General features: G+C 43.9%; 2 protein-coding genes across 6 annotated transcripts in view; one reads left to right on the forward strand and one right to left on the reverse strand.

Moving 5' to 3' along the window:
• Positions 1 to 17,224, reverse strand: part of DNAJC21 (DnaJ heat shock protein family (Hsp40) member C21) — an 88,982-nt gene extending 71,758 nt beyond the window's left edge. The window contains exons 1-3 of one of the 2 annotated variants that reach the window (XM_033932987.1): positions 17,016 to 17,224; positions 9,102 to 9,195; positions 3,533 to 3,656 (exon numbers count right to left, since the gene is read on the reverse strand). In XM_033932987.1, coding sequence (XP_033788878.1) covers positions 3,533 to 3,656; positions 9,102 to 9,195; positions 17,016 to 17,112 — 315 coding nt within the window. In that variant the 5' untranslated portion in view covers positions 17,113 to 17,224. The remainder of the gene's footprint in view (positions 1 to 3,532; positions 3,657 to 9,101; positions 9,196 to 17,015) is intronic. The other variant, XM_033932980.1, reaches the window with a different exon arrangement.
• The window catches only part of RAD1 (RAD1 checkpoint DNA exonuclease), a 38,095-nt gene continuing 36,390 nt past the window's right edge, over positions 17,115 to 18,819 (forward strand). The window contains exon 1 of one of the 4 annotated variants that reach the window (XM_033933009.1): positions 17,115 to 17,248. The gene's annotated coding sequence lies outside the window, so the exon portion shown is untranslated. Of the gene's footprint in view, positions 17,312 to 18,819 lie in introns of all 4 variants that reach the window. The other 3 variants (XM_033933025.1, XM_033932999.1, XM_033933016.1) reach the window with 3 other exon arrangements.

Below are 18,819 nucleotides of genomic sequence, written 5' to 3' on the forward strand. Positions count from 1 at the left end.
TGGCTGTTGCCAAAGGATGCTAGGTTGTATAGAAAGAGTTGTGACTAGTAGAAGAAAGGTGTTTATACCCCTGTACAACCCTCCTCTCTCCAGGCTGTATCCCACAGGCAATGTAGGAAGATGATATCAACAAGTGAATCCATCTGGTAATGGAAGCCTTGGAGGTTGGTCAGTACAAAATGATGATCAGAAAGTCTGGAATCATTAGTCTTGGAGTATTGTGTTCAGTTTCGGCAACTGTATCTGGCAAAAGACATAAGAAGACTTGAAGCAGTCCAGAGAAAGGCAACGAAAATGGTAGGTGGTTTGCATCAAAAGACATATAAGGAGAGACTGGAAGCCCTGAATATGTACACCTTTGAACAGGGGTCGGCAACCTTTTTAAAGCAAAGAGTCAACTTATCCTAAAAATTTAACCAAAGATTTACAAAGAGCCACAATGGGTAGAGAAGGGAGTTGAGATATTCCAGGTCTCTCATTCTCTTCCCTCCCCAAAGTCTAGTTTATCTTCCCCCTTTCTTCTCACCCCTCCCTCACAGGTTTCTGCACCTCTCTTCCCGCCCAACCTGCCCATCCCACAACCCATAGTCAAGTTTCTCTCCGACCCCCAATCCATTAATCTCTCTCTCAACCCTACGATCCCCTGCCCTCCCTGGGCCTATCAAGGGTCTTTGTGGCAGGATGGCAGCCCTTTCGCCCCAATTTCCATGCGGCTGTCTTCTAAAATGGTTACCGTGAACTTTCATGGCTACTTGCGGAATTTTCTGTGGTATCGCGAGCTGTCATGAGAGGTCATGGCAGCCATTTTAGAAGTCAGCCGTGAGGAGGCAGGAGCTCCTGCCACGAAGACCCCCGTATGACCACCAGGTACCTCAGTAGGCTCGGGGGGGGGGGGGGGGCAGCAATCGTGGGGTTGGGTAGGGAGATTAAAGGGTAGGGACCTGAGAGCCACACCCACATGGCAGAAGAGCCACATGTAGCCCACAATCCCTGCCCTAGAGGAAAAGATGGACAGAGAAGATATGATTCAGACGTTCAAATACTTGAAAAGTATTAAGATAGAACAAAATCTTTTCCAGAGAAATGAAAATGATAAAAACATAGGGCATAATTTGAGGTTGAGGGGTAGTAGACTTAAGAGTAATGTTAGGAAATTCTTCTTTATAGACAGGGTGGTTGATGCCTAGAATGCGCTCCCGAGAGAGGTGGTGGAGAGTAAAACATTGGCAGAGATTTAAAAAAAAAAAAGCATGGGATGACCACAGAGGATCTCTAATCAGAAAATAATGGGTGTATATTGAAGAACTAAGGCCAGTATTGGGCAGACTTACACAATCTGTGTCTCGTATATAGCCATTCAGTTGAGGATGGACTGGGAATGGCTTGGATGGCTGGGATGGTTTACATTGACTGGCATGAGCTTTGACGAAGATGCCAGTAAATGGAACCTATGCACAGTACCAGGCAGAGCTCTGGGTTTCTGGCCCAGAAATATCTAAGAAAAAGGATAATTTAAATTAAATCATTAATTTATCGAGTGTGTACGGTTGAGCAGACTGGATGGACCATTTGAGTCTTTATCTGCCATCATTCATTTTATTTATTATGATGAAACACAAAGCAGGCTGGTACTCCAAGTACTCCAAGTGATGGGCCTGGGAGCAGTACTCTGCCATGCAGCACTGCATCCTTTCCCCGTTGGAGTAAGCCCAAGAAGGGGGACCTCCAAGCACCAAAGCCATGCAGAAAAATCAAAAGTAGATGGCAAAAGTACCCAATAATAAAAGAAATCAGAGCACATCAAAACACACCTTCTGAGTTCACTTGCACATGGAAAAACTGAAGAGGGAGCTGTTCTCCAGAGATTCAAGACAAAGTTAGACAAGTTCCTGCTGAACCAGAACGTATACAGGTAAGGCTAGTCTCAGTTAGGGCACTGGTCTTTGACCTAAGGGCCGCCGCATGAGCAGACTGCTGGGCACGATGGACCACTGGTCTGACCCAGCAGCAGTAATTCTTATGTTCCTATGAGTTGGAAGTTCTGAGTAACACCCTTCTGTAAAGTTTGTGACTAGGGGGAAGGACAGCTATGGTACAGAATCCTATGTCTTTGCTACAGAATATACTTTATTGTCAAATTTGTTAATATTTATATTTGGGTGTCCATTAGACACAAAGAGAAATTCTTTCATGAATTTTGAGAATAGAGTTTTTCTAGTTGAGTCTTGAGCAGAGGTAGGCAATTCCGGTCCTCAAGAGCCACAGGAAGGTCAGGTTTTCAGGATAGCCACAATGAATATGTATGAGATGGATTTGCATGCACTGCCTCTTTGAGATGCAAATCTATCTCCTGCATATTTATTGTGGATATCCTGAAAACCTGACCTGCCTGTGGCTCTCGAGGACCGGAATTGCCTACCCCTGGGTCTAGGGTAACTCAATATACCAAATAACAGAGAAAGTTCACTTTGCACAAATCCCAAGGAATCCAAAGAAAGAAGCAGAGTAAGCTAGGTCTTCAAACAAACCACACTTTAATGGCAACCAATGTAGCACTTACAAAGTATCATCTAAAAATACATGGGACTCGACAAGGGCTGTGTTTCGGCAATTTGGCCTGCATCAGGACTCCAAGATGTTAGTTATTGCTTCCAAGGAGCTTTTTGCAGTTCCCCATTAGTTTTATGGTTTGGCACTATATCCATGGGCATTGACCATCCTTGGAAGTAATAGCTAACATCTTGACTACTGATGCAGGCCAAATCGCCAAACTCAGCCCTTGTCAAGTCCCATGTATTTTTAGATGATACTTTGTAAATGCTACATTGGTTACCATTAAAGTGTAGTTTGTTTGAAGACCTAGCTCACTCTGTTTCTTCTTTGGATTTCTAGGATAACAAAACAGAGGCAAGCTTTTTTGTTGCTGAGACTAAGAGTATTTTAGTAAGGGGGGTCACTTTTTTCCTAAGGAATCCTTACGTTTAATTTGCTTTCAGAGAGTTAAGTTTGTTTTCTTCTAACCAGCCCCTGTCCTTTTTTATGAATGTCATTAGTTCACACAGGAGCATGTGTAAACAAACTGTCGTTTTGTTTGTCTGCCTTGGTGGTTATTTTTCCTTTTACTGTATTTTGGTGTGTATTCAATGTTTGAACAACAAACTGTCACTTTCCTTATTCATAACTTGGATTAATGTTCTCTCTAATTTTTGCTGGCAATATAGCCCATATTCACAACAAAGAAAGTCAGCAAAAAATTTTGTGTACGTGATGCTAAGCTGTCTTTCTGACAACTTGGAATTTCCCCATAATTTGTAGGTTAATCTGCATTTAGAATATTGCCATTTACATTGGATTATATTGTGAAGTATAGGGCCTGCAACTGTGAGTTGGATTTTGATATTCTACATTATTTTCTTCAGAAGAAAACACTTTATAGACCTAATACAAATGACACCAAACATTTGCCAGAACAAGCAAAAATCACTTCTTTGCCAACACTGAAAACTAGCTGAAATGAATCAAGCTGACATACCTTTTCATCGTCTCCATACCCCGAGTAACAGGTAACAGTAAAGTACTGCAGCAGATCCAAGCTATCATCTTGGTACTCGCCTTGTATGCCTCCCTTCAAGAGGGCTTCTCTGTGGTTATCATACCTGGCAAAACACACTAAACAGTTCAGGATTTTCAATCATTCACTGGGCTTCACTATAATGTAATTAAGTAAGGCATTCTACCACAGCAAAATTGTCTCTAATACACAGCCTGACAGTCCTCTGTTGTGGCCCTCAAATAGTAAGGAGAAATGGTCAATACCTCCCCCAACTTGCCTTTAGTGCTGCTGTGCTGAAGGCATCTGCTTCCCTCACCATACAAAGCCTCCCTCTGTAGTGCCTCACCTGGAAACGGGATGTTCTGTCAGAGGTGGCAGCACACTAGAGAGGATTCGGGCATGAAAGAAGCAGCATGATGCATAGTTGCCGTGAAGTCTTACATTTTGGATGTACTTTTATGGTTTTATTGTAACCCGCATAGGACTCATGCAGGCTACACATTTAAAAATAACGTATTTACTCGAATATAAAGCAAGATTTTGGGGCCAAAAATAGGCGTCTCTGTTTATATACAAGCCACCACCTGACCACTTGTCCTCCCTCTGCTCTCTACTGAACTCCAGTGCTGCTATCCTGTTCTCCTCCTGCTCCATGTGTCACTATCCTGCAAATAGTCCACCCAAGCCACTAACCAAAATACAGGCCCCCAGGAGCCAAAGCTGACCTCCATGCACATCCCCATCCCCGGAACCACCATCTTCCATTAACCCCTCCCCCACCCAACTGCATCATGCTTACCTGCTGGTGCCGCCACTAATGCTCTGTCATATGTTGAACCGGTGCAGGGCCTTAAGCATCTGTGAATGTTCAAGGTCTGCCGGCTCCCACCCCCTCCAAGATTCTCAGAGAAGGTGGGAGCTGTAAGGCCTTGAGCATGCACAGATGTTTAAGCTCCTACACCGAATCAACATACAGCACATCAACAGCGGCAGCAGCGGCACCAACAGTTAAAACTAAAAATAAATATCTGAGCTGGGAGGAGGAAATGGGGCCAACAGTGGTGACTTGGCCATGCTACCCAGGTTGCAAGTATTCTGGCCAGGAATAGGTCTTTGCAGACTCAGTAAGAGAGCACCAATTAGCAATGTGAAACACTTTCTGATGGGCTGGGAACTTCCAAGAGTGCTTCCGCTCCATCTTAGGCTGCTATTTGAGCCCCCCTCACCACTACTGCCCTCTTCCAGGTCACTATCTGCCTTTAAATCCCTGAGGGAGTGCCTCGTATGGACAGCCAAAGTCTGTTAGCCAGCCTCTCCTAGCTCCTCGCTCATAAAACAAGTCTCTTCACTGTTTGGACAGGGAACTGATGTTGCCAATACCACTGTCCCTGTTAGCAACCTTATTACATGGAGTTAAGATCTGGCAAGATTGTAGGTGCTTCCTGTAAATTCTCTAGGGTATGGTCCTCCCATTCTCTCAGCTCCATGATATCCAGTAGCTTGTGGTTGATTTCAGTCATACTGCACCTAGGCTGGGGCTGCCCACCATTGCCACTGTGCTGGGACAGGTCACTGCTGGACCCCATTTCTGCTAGAGATACTATCCCAGGGCTGGGGCCACTCCTGTCTTGAGTCAGAGTCACGGGGTCCCTTTCAAATATCTCATCGAGTGAGGACATAGTGCAGGCTCCTACAGTCTCCTTGCTGTCTAAATGAGGCAGTGAGCTCCTCCCCAGGTGAACTTTCCCCTCCCACCCATTACTATCTACAGCTATCCCACAGGTAAAATGTTTTACCAGCAGAAAAAGACTTTTATAAAATTCCCCCAGAGGTTACATGCGTAGTAAATAAGTGCAGAGAATGTTGGTGCCTACTGTTATATGACCTGAGTTTATGCATTCTTGGAAGAGGAATTTGGGCAGAATGGATGTGGAATCATGATGCAGTGCTTTACCAGGGGATCTGTAAGCGGTACATCTGCATAAGGCACAAATAAAGACACAAAAATCACTGCCAGCCCACTGTTTCTTTTCCCTGGTGATGAAATAGGGAGGAGTTGCACAGGTTGAGTCACATTATTATGACCATTGCATACCTCTGACATCAGGGATATACAGCCAATGAACGAATGCACATGTCATGCACAGACTTCTATCTAATCTAATCTTCCATTTGTGAGTTGCACAAACCCATTCAAGCTCAAGGCGACAGATCAAAGAGGAAGGGGAAAGTAGTAGGGCTTGCTATACAGAAACTGAAACAGTTAACTGTCAGAGACGAGTCTTCAGGTTTTTTCTGAATGTGGTGTAGTTTGTCTCTTTCCTGATTGCTTCCGGTAGGTCATTCCAGGTTTTTACACCCAGATAACATAGAAACATAGAGCATGATGGCAGAAAAGGGCCGACGGCCCAACAAGTCTGCTCACTCAAATAACCCACCCCACTAAGCACTTCCTCGAGGTGACCCCACATGTTTATCCCATTTATTCTTAAAATCGAGCACGTTGCTGGCCTTTACTACCTGAAGAGGAAGATTATTCCAATGATCAACCACCCTTTCGGTGAAGAAATACTTCCTAATGTCCCCATGAAATCTCCCACCCCTAAGTTTTAGCGGATGCCCTCTTGTCGTCGTAGGTCCTGTAAGGAAAAAGATGTCTTCATCCATCTCCATACAGCCAGTAACATATTTGAACGTCTCTATCATGTCTCCCCTCTCTCTGCATTCCTCGAGAGAGTATAACTGCAGCCTACCTAGACGTTCTTCATATGGGAGATCCTTGAGTCCCGAGACCATCCTAGTGGCCAATCTCTGAACCGACTCCATTCTCAGCACATCCTTTCGATAATGTGGCCTTCAAAATTGAACACAGTATTCCAGATGTGGTCTCACCATGGACCTGTAAAGCAGCATCACCACTTCGGGCTTTTTTCGACTGACGAAACTTCTCCGGATGCAACCCAGCATTTGTCTAGCCTTGGATGAAGCTTTCTCCACTTGATCGGCAGCTTCATATCTTCACTAATGATTACTCCCAGGTCCCGTTCTGTAACAGTTCTAGTTAAGGTCTCAAAAACACTACAGTTTTGTAAAAAGGGGAAGGGATTAGTTTGTGATTACATATTCCATACTAGGTGAAGGCGTTTTCTGTGTGTTCGAAAGACATGGTTTTCTGTTAGGATTGACTGTGTAAGACTGATCTGTACTAGTCTGGCTTGTTTAGTTTTACAATGGGTGTATTGATGTACTGCTCACTGCAGTATGTGCTGCCTTTTCCTAGGTATACTCTTGTGCGATGTGTGGATTGTTACTAAAAATCATGTTTTTCATATAGATGGGGGGGTGTCAAAAAAATGATGGGCCCCAGGTGTCACATATGCTAGGTACGCCACTGATCTGGCTGTAACTTTAAATTTTTCTTTAAATCTCCCTCCCTCCTCATCAGCTCCAGACTCCCCCACACCTGCCCCCCTCCCGGGTCACTGTTATTTTAAATGTTCCGGCAGTCATGGTGCAGTGTCTCAGAGATGAGCTTTCTGCCGTCAGCCTGCCTCAGAAGTCTTAATTCAGCAGCCGCCCGCCTGGGCGGAAACAGGAAGTCGCTGCTGAATTAAAACTTCGAGAGCAGGCTGTAGCAATCCAAATCATTTTGAAAACCTGGAAAAATGCATCCTTGATGTCTTTCCAATTTTGGTGGAATTCAGTGTGTGTAGTTGGGAAATATGAGGCGGTCATAATGGAGAAGAGAGGTAAAGGGGCCAAATTTAGATCATTATGGGCGCCCATACAAGTTTGCAGATAGTAATTGAATTTTAGTGAAAGAATGGAGATGTTAACATGTAGATATGGATGGATATTGGTTTTTCACCCTCTGCAAATGGGATGGGGGTGGGGGGGAGGGTGTTTCATTTCAAGGGTTTTGCCTTTTAATATCCTAAGCTTTGTGTTAATAGTGTTATGAGCAGTTTGTTTAATATGTTTCTCCTGTTTTATTGTATGTTACTATATAAAATTTCAATAAAATTTTGGAACTGAAAAAAATACTAGAGAGAGTATCACTGGAGGAATGCTCTTCATTCTCTTATGCTCATGGGGAAGTCAGAGAAGTCAGACTTCTCTTTAAAATGGAGAAAAACAGTTTTGGAGCATATGGGAAGCTATGTACAAACTAACACCTAGAATTAGGAGTACTATTCTCAATGATCTACACGTGTAATCCCTGTTCTGATAATTACACTTGGACACTGAGGGGAAGGCAATATGGGGTAATAGTGGAGAAGGTGGGAGATATTTGAATGTAGGAAGTTATAAGGAGTCCCCTTGAAATGAGGAGACAGAGGGGATATGATTGAAACGTTCAAGATAATGAAGGGAATAGACTTAGTAGATAAGGACAGGTTGTTCACCCTCTCCAAGGTAGGGAGAACGAGAGGGCACTCTCTAAAGTTAAAAGGGGATAAATTCTGTATAAAAGTAAGGAAGTTCTTTTTCACCCAGAGAGTGGTGGAAAACTGGAAAGCTCTTCCGGAGGCTGTCATAGGGGAAAACACCCTCCAGGGATTCAAGACAAAGTTAGACAAGTTCCTGCTAGACCAGAATATACGCAGGTAAGGCTAGACTCAGTTAGGGCTCAGGTCCTTGGCCTAGGGGCCACCGCGGGAGCAGACTGCTGGGCACGATGGACCACTGGTCTGACCCAGCAGTGGCAATTCTTATGTTCTTTGAGTCCAAAGCAACAAACCAGAAAAAGAACCAAAAGTCCAACTTCGTCTGCAGTGAAAAAACAAACCAGAGCAAACAAACCAAAAAAACTGCAGACTTGTACACGGTGCAGGCAAATTTTATTTGGACAAATAAATCTTAACTAAAAACCTTTTACCAGGCAGGGGACCCAACACGGTCCGTGTTTCGGACAACCTTCATCAGGGGTCCATGGTGATAAAGGAAAAAAGGAAAAATGTCACAAAAAAAAGAAGAAGCCTGGAAAAAATAGCGTTTGGTAGCACACCAGTGAATCGCCAAAATGCAATGCAAGTAACGAACTTGCATTGCATTTTGGCGATTCACTGGTGTGCTACCAAACGCTATTTTTTCCAGGCTTCTTCTTTTTTTTTTGTGACATTTTTCCTTTTTTCCTTTATCACCATGGACCCCTGATGAAGGTTGTCCGAAACACGGACCGTGTTGGGTCCCCTGCCTGGTAAAAGGTTTTTAGTTAAGATTTATTTGTCCAAATAAAATTTGCCTGCACCGTGTACAAGTCTGCAGTTTTTTTGGTTTGTTTGCTTTTGAGTCCAAAACCTCTACCTTGTAAAGCTTATAATTATAGGAGTAATGGAAGTGGAGGGGGAGTTTTGGATAGGGTATAGAGGGCAGGGTAATTGCAATGTTGTCATGGCACACAAAATTACTGAATTGAATTCTTATTGCTGTTTTATGTATTGTTCTTTATTGGTGTCCAATAAAAATTGTTTATAACATAATACTAGAGAGTGATTTTTATGCTGTCCTTATGATTTTTTACCTGATTATTCACTACAATACATACCATGCTCTTTCCTGTGGGTCACTCAGAACATCATAGGCTGCTTGAATTAATTTGAACTGCTCTGCTGCTTCTTCAGCATTCTCCAAATTTTTGTCTGTGAAATAAAAATAGGACTATTTAGTCCTAAATACATTTGCAAACAAGCAGAAAGGATGTTGAATATGGGCATCAACAGAATTTGAACAAGTCAGACAGTAGCAATTTTGACTAACACATCTACATTATAACATCTTTATAAACAAAGCAATACCAGAAATCAAAGATTTTCCTTAACTTATAAGCGTTTCCCTGAACTATATACTGGATCTCAAAGAGGTTTTTCTACATCTATTATGTACAAGGTCTGACAAGTAAGTTCACCATGGTCACCCTTAAAGTACTCTCCTTGGGAAGCTATGCACCGATGCCAGCACCTAGTCCACCGGATGAATCTATGTTGCAGACTGGCCCGATGGACCCCTTTTTTTCCATACAGACAAGAACCCAGTGCCAAGTATAATGGGGAGCATTTCCTGAATTTTAAAGAGAAACTTTGGGGCTGCGGCAAAAAGGGGCCTTTTCATCCCCTTAGGTGGGTCTTTCCCACACTCTAAGGTCACTTTGCCATGGCTGGAAAATGGCTGCTTTTTCATATTCTGATTTAGTAGTTCCTGGACCATGAAGCACAGGACCTATACAAGCTGCAGCTGGTTAGAAGTCCTGGGTGAAAGGTTCTTGGAAGGTTTCCAGAGCTGGCCTCAGGCTATATCACTGCAGCTCTCCCAGTCCCATAGCAGCAGAGCCTCTTCACTCCTCCCCCTTGGAAGGGATTTCCTAAAGATATCCCATGTCTTGTTTCTTTTTTTGGCAGCCTCTTCCATCATGTACCCAGAGGTTTAGGTTCAATCAGATGCAAGCTGGCAGTGCCCACTGTTCTGTTGCTATGTCTGGGTGGCCAGTCCATTACAGGACTGGCCCCTACCACATCCAAATGGTCTTGTTCTGGGTGTTTCGGACTTGGGATTAAATTTTGGTCGAAAATGTGGTATAAAGATAGACATCCTGGCAGTCTGGGCGCCCCAATGCCTGCCTACCAGCCACTAGGCCTCTCTGCCCTGTTCCAGCCTACCACTAGACCATCAGAGGGGGGGACAGGGCAGGGTGGTGGGATAGGGTACACCATTTGGTTCAGAATTTTTTTTCTTGGCTTTTCCTCCTCTAAATCTAGGGTACATCTTATGGAGCAAAAAATACGATAATACATAACAAAAAAGAGATGGCACTTTTTTCTTTGTGTTTGTCTTATGCCATCTAGATTTTCTTCTTTCAGTAACTTTGCGGTTTAGGAGGCAGGAGAGGGCTGCAGGGGTGGCGGCGGGTGTGCAGAAGGCTGTGGCAGGAGGAATCGGCTGTGCAGAAGGTTGATTCGCAGACTCAGAAAATACTTCAAATGACTGAGTCTGTGATTCACAAACCGCAAATTCGCGAGTCTACTGTATACTTAAATACAGAGATTTTGGGCCAAAAAAATGGTCCAGAAATGGGGGCCTCGGTTATATTGGAGTCCTCCCCTCTACCCCTGCCCAGACCTGTTGTAGCTTTCCTTGGGCCTGCCTGAAGCCCTGGTGGTCCAGTGGTGAGCTGGGACAGGAGTGATCCTTCCCGCGTCCTGTCCCAGCTCACTACAACTCTAAACCAACCTGCCTCCCTCCCACCTCCCTGACCTCTGTAGACCTTACCTTTAAAGCCCTGGTGGTCTAGCAGTGACGTGGGGCAGAAGCAATCTTCCTATGTTCCTGCCCCGTGACAGTTACAATCAAAAATGCCTGCCGCGAGTTCCTGTTATAGTCTCGTGAAACCGCGGGAACTTGCAAGACTGCAACGGGAACTCACAGCATGTATTTTTGATCACGGCTCTCACAGGGCAGGAGTGTTGGAAAATTGTTCCAGCCCCGCTAGACTACCAGGACTTTAAAGGTATGGTCTACCGGGAGGCAGGGTGGTTTAAAGTCAGCTGGGACAGGATGCTCCTGTCTCGGCTCACCACTGGACCACCAGGGCTTCAGTAGGCCTGTAGTGGGCATCGGGGCTGGGTGCAAGGCAGGGCACTTGAATATAAACCCCCTGGTTTATATTTGAGTCAACATTTTTTCCTTCTTTTGGGAGGAAAAGAAGGTTACCTCGGTTTATATTCAAGTATATATGGTACCCAAGGAACAGATGGAGTCCATATCTTCCCGATGTATATTGCATACCAAGTTTCCAAGTTTTATTAAAAATTTGGTAAAACGCTTATAAAAGTATTTCGAAGCAATTTACATTAAAAGTTTAGGGTAAAGACATATAGACAGTACTAGGACATAAACTTACTTACTAAAGATATAGGAAAGGAGGGTGTAACTACAATTGTAATAGGAAAGTAGTAATACAATAAAGGTAAAGGCATCAAGGAGGGTTGGGTGGCAACCTAATAAAGGCTAGTTCATAGCTCTAATTACATCAAAGTTAATTCCTGAATTTAACTCTGAAAAGGCGTCATTAAAAAGGAAACTTTTAAGGGTGCTTTTAAATTTATCTAGTCGTACTTCTTCCCTTATGAATGATGGGAGGTGGTTCCATGTTTGTGACGCTGTTACTGAAAAAATGTCAGTTGTTCTAGTATTGATAATTTTTAAAGAAGGAATAGACAGAAGATTCTGATCTGCAGATCTTAGTGTTCTTAAAGGGGCAAAAGGTATTAACAGTCTATCAAGAAAAATAGGTTGGTTTGACTGACAGATCTTAAATGTAAATAGAACTAATTTAAATGTTATTCTATGGGGGTTCGGTAACCAGTGTGCATTTTTCAAGAGGGGTGTAACATGATCAAATTTTTTTGAGTTTATGATTTTTATTCCTGTATTTTGTAATATTTGCAAATGTCTTATTTCTTTTTGTGGTAAGTTGCTATAAAGGGAATTGCAACAATCCAATCTTGTAATGACCAGGGAATGTATCAGTATATTTAGGGCAGCTGGGCCAGTACCTTTGCTAGAGATCTTATCATTCTGTTTGAAGAAGCAGTTTTTCACGATTGAACTGATCTGGTCATGGTCAGTAAGGGCCTGTTTTACAAAGCCGCACTAGTAGTTGCAGCGTGGTAACAGCCCCGAAGTTCGTAGAAATTTAAGGGGCTTCAGGGCTGTTGCCGCGCAGCTTAGTAAAACAGGCCCTAAGTTTCTGATCAAGCACAATGCCTAAGATTTTAACTGAGGTGACTGACCGAAGAATACAGTTATTGATCAAAATTGGTGACTTTAACTAGAGGCCATCTTTCTACGGAATTAGCATTATTTAAATTTTGTTGATATTAAGTGCTAGCATGTTGGCACTTAACCAGTGGCTAATTTGTTCTAATTTTGTATTTAACTCGGATATGTCATTGGGATTTTCGGTGTCTAGTGGATATAAAATTTGTATGTCGTCTGCATACACATACATTGTAAGAGCAATTGATTGACCGAGTGTCATAAGAGATGAAAGAAAGATGTTAAAAAGAAGCGGTGAGAGTATTGATCCTTGTGGAATAGCAAAAGTATTTGGAAAAAAACTAGATGTTAAAGGTTACCTTGGAATGGTGATCAGAAAGATATGATTGAAACCAGTTTAGAATAAGATCCGAGATTCCAATTGAGGCATATCCATACTCAAAAATGAACAGATGATCACAATAGCAGTACGGTAGTTTCACTATTTTAGAAGGGAGAGTGAATGAAATTCTCTACTTATGACAATGTACACTGAAACTGAATGAATGAATGAATGAAGTAAGTACCGAACCATAATTGCACTCCCATCTTTCACCAACCCAGGAAATACTGTACATCTACCTACAGCACATACACTAAATAAATAAAGAGAATACACAACTTAAGACATTTCATCCCATAATCATGGATATGGGGTCATTAGCAAACATGATTAATATTTCCCCACTTCACTTAGCAGTTGTCTTGCTGTGTCTAATAATATTCCCAGGGTTCCAGTGGCTTGTTGGCTCGATCTCTCTAGATGGGGTGCAGAAGGCGCACCTCCAGATATCTGTTGGCATAGTTCCATCTCTGCTATGGCTCCACCTTTTCCCTTATGTAGAGCGTGACTATTTTTCTGGATGTAGAGCAGGGGTAGGGAACTCTGGTCCTCGAGAGCCGTATTCCAGTCGGGTTTTCAGGATTTCCCCAATGAATATGCATTGAAAGCAGTGCAAGCAAATAGATCTCATGCATATTCATTGGGGAAATCCTGAAAACCCGACTGGAATACGGCTCTTGAGGACCGGAGTTCCCTACCCCTGATGTAGAGCATGGTTCCAGCTATCTTTGGGCATAACTCCATCTTTCAGGACATAGAGCGCAACTCAAGCTACCTTTAGATACCTCTTGGATACAGGATGTCCCAACTTATTAGGAAGCTCAGGCTCATTGAAAACGAGAGTATGAAGAGCCATTTCTCCAGAATGAGAATGAGTCTTAGGAAAGAACAGTGGAAGTGCAGTAGACCGATTTAGATGAATTCCACGGCTGCTTCAGGAAGGAACTTTGGATGGGTGCGAAGCACAACTCTTGTCATGATGAAACACTGTTAACGGTGGATCCGCCACCAATGCTTGAAGTTCACTCATTCCTTGAACAGAGGTAAGAGAGATGAGAACACAACCAATGTCCAAGTGAGGTATTTCAGACAAGCCGAGGACATTGGTTTAAAAGAAGACTTCATAAGTCTAGAGAGAACAACATTGAAATCCCAAACTACTAGAGGTAGATTGAGAGGTGGATTGACCTTAAAAAGGTCTGTTAATGAATCTGGACACAACAAGAAGAGCAGTTAGATGTTTACCATTAGCTGGGCTGTGAAAAGCATGGATAGCACTGAGATGAACTTGAATTAAAGTGGGCTTGAGGCCTAAATTGGATAAATGTAGAAGAAATCCAATACTGCAGATATACAGGTGGATACAGCATCATGATGATGAAAAGTAGACCAAGTAGACCATTTCTGCTGGTAACACTGCTGCGTAGACGGTTCACTTCTCATCCTGTCAGACGCATTGTAGAAAGATAAAAAAACTCAGTCCATGTCAACCTGAGAGGTAACAAGCTGTCAGGTGTAAAGCCTGTAGATTGAGAAGCAGAAGAAATCCGTGACTATGAATTAGAAGAGATGGAAAAGTCTGAAAAGGCACTGGTTCCTTGATATCGAGTTGAGGTAGAAGGGAGAACCAAGGACGCCTGGGCCACTGAGGGCCAACAGAATCATGATGGCCAATTCCTGATTGAGCTTGAGAGGGAATGGAGGAAACACCTAAAGAAACTTGCGTGTCCAATCCAGAAGAAACGCATCAGGTTCCAGGCGTTGGGGAGAATACTGCCTGGAGCAAAATTGAGACAACTTGTGATTGTGAGGGGATGCAAATAGGTCTAGCTGAGGAGTCCCCCAAAGAGAAAATATGTGATGCAGAACTGCAGAGTTGAGCATCCACTCATGTGGCTAAAGAAACCTGCTGAATCCGTCTGTGAGAAAATACTGCTTCTCTTGAATGTATACTGCTTTCAAAATTATATTGCGAGCAATCACCCATTTCCAAGTCTTCTGGGCCTCACGACAAAGAAGGGGAGAACCCCTGCCTAATAAATATAATGACAAAAAGTCTTTCAGTAGAAGATTTAGCCATTGGTGGACACTTGAGTGGAGACTTTGTTGTAGACTCAAAGAAGTCCTCAACTGAATTAGACTGTAAGCCTCAGGGATATGAAGGCCTCGGCAAAGAAATGCATTGAGAAGATCGATGCTTATGTCGAGTCCAGTACCTGTCCGATGAGCAGAAAGAGGTAGAACGTGAGAGAGCGATGATTTCTCTTGGAAGCATGCAAGAAGGAACGATGCTTATTGGATTGCTGATGAAGAACTGGTCCGGTGGTGAAAGTGGAACATCAATGTCGCTCCAGAGAAACCAGCTGTGGTACCATAGGACCTGGTAGCCATGTACTTAGTTAGACCGGTACCGAGGGAGTCGATATTGGGGGTAAGCAGTTTACATGCATCACCCAAATCCCTTCAGAACAGGACATCGAGCTGTACCCAGAAGGCAAGCACTGGCACCTCTGGCTTATCGGCCGGTATCATTGGTGCTGCGGCTTGCCCCGAAGAGGGTGACCTCAATGAGAATGCACACCTTAAGGTTGAGGCAAGCCGGAAGGTGGTAATCATTGCTTGGTTGGCATCAAGAGACTCAATGCAAAGTGACCTACGATGCCGATTGGGAAGCTGACGGCCTCTGAACTGGCTGACCAGTGGAGCAATGTAAATGTCAATGTCGGTCGGTGTCAATGTCTTCGACAACAAAGGTTTCTGATCGATGCCCATGCTGATCCTGAACAATCTTTCCTGTTGAAGTTTCCGGCTGATTATTGAACCTTTCTGCAGGGTAATAAACTGGGTACAAGTTCCACTGGGTAAAGGTACTTGAAGGACCAACTGTCAGGAAGAGAGGTTGGCCTTGAGCACCTCCAACACTTTTTTTTTTTTAGCCCATCTGCGACCTGAAAGTGGTCGAAAAGACCGCATCAGCCAAATTGATGGCTGAGGAAAATAACGGTCTCGGCGGCCATAGCCCCCAAGGAAAAAAGAGAGGAAAAAATGTTTCTCTTTTTCTTTAAAAAGAAGTAAACTTAAAAATAAATTAAGAAAAAAAACACGAGTGGGAAGGCAATAACAAAAAAAATGAATAATGTTCAAAGACACGACCTCTTAGCTCTGCGGAAAACTAAGAACCGAGGAGACGCGAGCCTGTGTCGGGCAGGAAGGCACTCGCGCATGTGTGATGTGTGGGCACTTTGCAAACTTTCTTAAGTTCTTAAAGTGGCGATGTACTTATAAAGCTGGCCGTACAGGGGCTCCATGGATGACATCACCCACATGTGAGAAAATGCTGCCTGCTTGTCCTGGGATAACAGAGAATTCCTTATTTAAATATAACTGGACTTCAACTACTACTGAAAAACGCATGACGGAAACCAAAATTATTAGGCAGGTGGACATAGGGAAAAAACAAAAAGAATTGACCCGAAATATCCACAAAGAAGAAAATCCAGAGAAAACCAAAAAAGCTCTGTGGAGTGACGATGTTCCTAAATGGACTTTATTAGAAAGTGTCAAAGTTCCAAAGGTACACTGAAATCATCCACATAAAATAATTCCATCCACGTAAAAATAAATCATCCACATAAGAGCCTTAAGTTTCACTTCCGGCTCCCACACAATTGTTTCCCACGTACTCACCTTTATAGAACCCCCAGGGACCCCTGAAGAAGACTTTTTGTCAAAACGCGGACCGTGTTGGGTCCTGTATCCCTAGCGGACTAGGTCCTTTAAAGCTCTTATGTGGATGATTTACTTTTATGTGGATGATTTCAGTGTAGCTTTGGAACTCTGACACTTTCTAATAAAGTCCATTTAGGAACATCATCACTCCACAGAGTTTTTTTGGTTTTCTCTGGACATAGGGAAAAGCCACTGTTTATCCCATAAGGTGAGCTAAAAGGAGTATCTCTGGGATACGCTGGATATTTTAATGACTCAAACTACCTACTGCCAAAGACAGGATATTGCGTACGACTGACTTTCAGGTCAGCGGGTCTTATTAACTGTCTGACAAGTTTAGGTTGTCTCAAAAACACAATAACTTAAGCCTAAACCACGAGAGAACGAGTGCTCAGCTTCACGGAGCCTAAACAAACCAAAGCCATGACATCTCGAGAAAGGAACAGAGCTCGCACCCATCCAAATGCCAGCTCGAGCCGCCTCGCTCCCGGTCCATCGTTACTCCCGCCCACAGGGAGAGCTCGGCCCCAGCCTGTCATCGGCCATTCGGTCCCAGTTCCAGGCTTCCTTACTTACCCGGATGCCATTTCAGTGCTAGTCTCCGGTAGCCCCTCTTCAGCTCATCGTCAGTGGCGTCTCGGCGAACCCCCAACACCTCATAGTGACAGAGCATGGTTGCGGGACGCCGGCTTCACATGCCCCCCCACGGCTGATCGGACCGGAAGAGGCGGGACCAGGCGGTCACGCTACGTCACTCTGACGGCAAGCGCTGTAACCCGGACAACCAGCGGCGGGAACAGAAGGCTGTGGTAAGTGCTCTACGATTTTAACGCGAGGGAGGGAACGGGAAGGATGAACGCGGGAGAGGAAGCGTGAGTATAGTGGAGTTACCCTCGCTAGTGAGAAAACTCCACCGTGTTCTGGGAAGGTTCCATAGGGTTTGCCACTCAGTCATTTTGGAAAAGAAATGACCACTCCGGCAATTGCTTTCCAAACGGGTTAGAGCAGTGATTCTTAACCTCCCTTTAAGAATCTATGGACGCCCTTCCGCAGAAATATTCACATAAACACAACTTTGCATGCAATGAATATAATGCACTTTATTTGTCGAGATTTGATTGTCTCATACTAATGACATGCACAAAGTATTATTAAACGTAAACAATCTAGAAACCACTCCTTTTAATGCAAAAAGTAATGGCCACTCGTAATTCTGAAATACAACGTCTTGTGCAAATTAAAATATATACTACGTTTACTACTGCTATCTTATTTGCGAGAAAAATCAAGAGTACCGGGCTATATAGTGAATATAAATGTTAATGTTTATCTGACCCTCACAGACCCCCCTGAAACCCATTCATGGACCCCAGGTTAAGAACCCCTGGTCTAGAGTGAGTAGAAGGGACTATAACCAGAGGGGAAGTAAAAGCAAAATAAATGTCATCTTAATCCTGAAGTTAGCCTTGTATTTGCCTGTACGTTATTAATTTTTTTAATTTGTAATGTATTTTGTTTTGGTAATGAGTGTACATATTGGGGAAGGGGTAAAACGCGGACCTCACGGACCTGACGGACCTCGCGGATCTAAACCCGTACGGCCTTAAAAAGCTGAGGTCCGTGTTGGTCCGTGTCCGTGCCGCTTATAGTTTCTGTCGCTGACAGACCTTGATTGAGATTTGAGCGCTGACGGATCCGTCTCAGCATAGGGAGGGAAAAGTGTTAGGATCCGTCAGCGCTAAAAATCTCTTCCAGGTCTGTCAGAGCCAGAGACTAGTGCTGGAGTTCGGAGACTTATTTTCCATAACGCACGTCCAAAACCTATGTCTCTGCTCTCTTGGCTTCTGCTTTGCTACTCCAGCACTAGTCTCTGTTTCTGACAGACCTCGAAGAGATTTTTAGCGCTGACGGATCCTAACACTTTTCCCTCCCTATGCTGAGACGGATCCGTCAGCGCTCAAATCTCAATCAAGGTCTGTCAGCGACAGAAACTACAAGCGACAGGGACACAGACCTCAGATTTTTAAGGCCGTACGGGTTTAGATCCGCGAGGTCCGTCAGGTCCGTGAGGTCCGCGTTTTACCCCTTCCCTACATATTGTCGTGCCATTAGTTTCCTGATTATCAGTCTAGCAGAAGGTGGTTAATTCAGTCTTGTGTGAGTTGGCTTAACCAGTGGACCAGGTAGATCTGTGGCCTAGGGCACTGGTGATTAAGGACAGCAAAATACCCAGCCTCTAATCTTACTTGGTCTACAAGGTAAGTCTTCCCCCCCCCTCCATCCTGCCTGGCATTTCTCCCTCACCTATCTCCCCCCCCCCCCCCCCAGTGGTCCTGTAAAGTTTCTGTTGGGTGAAGGCAGCAGCATGACAGACTATGTA

The sequence above is a fragment of the Geotrypetes seraphini genome, chromosome 1, assembly GCF_902459505.1.
Source record: "Geotrypetes seraphini chromosome 1, aGeoSer1.1, whole genome shotgun sequence".
Taxonomy (NCBI): Eukaryota; Metazoa; Chordata; class Amphibia; order Gymnophiona; family Dermophiidae; genus Geotrypetes; species Geotrypetes seraphini.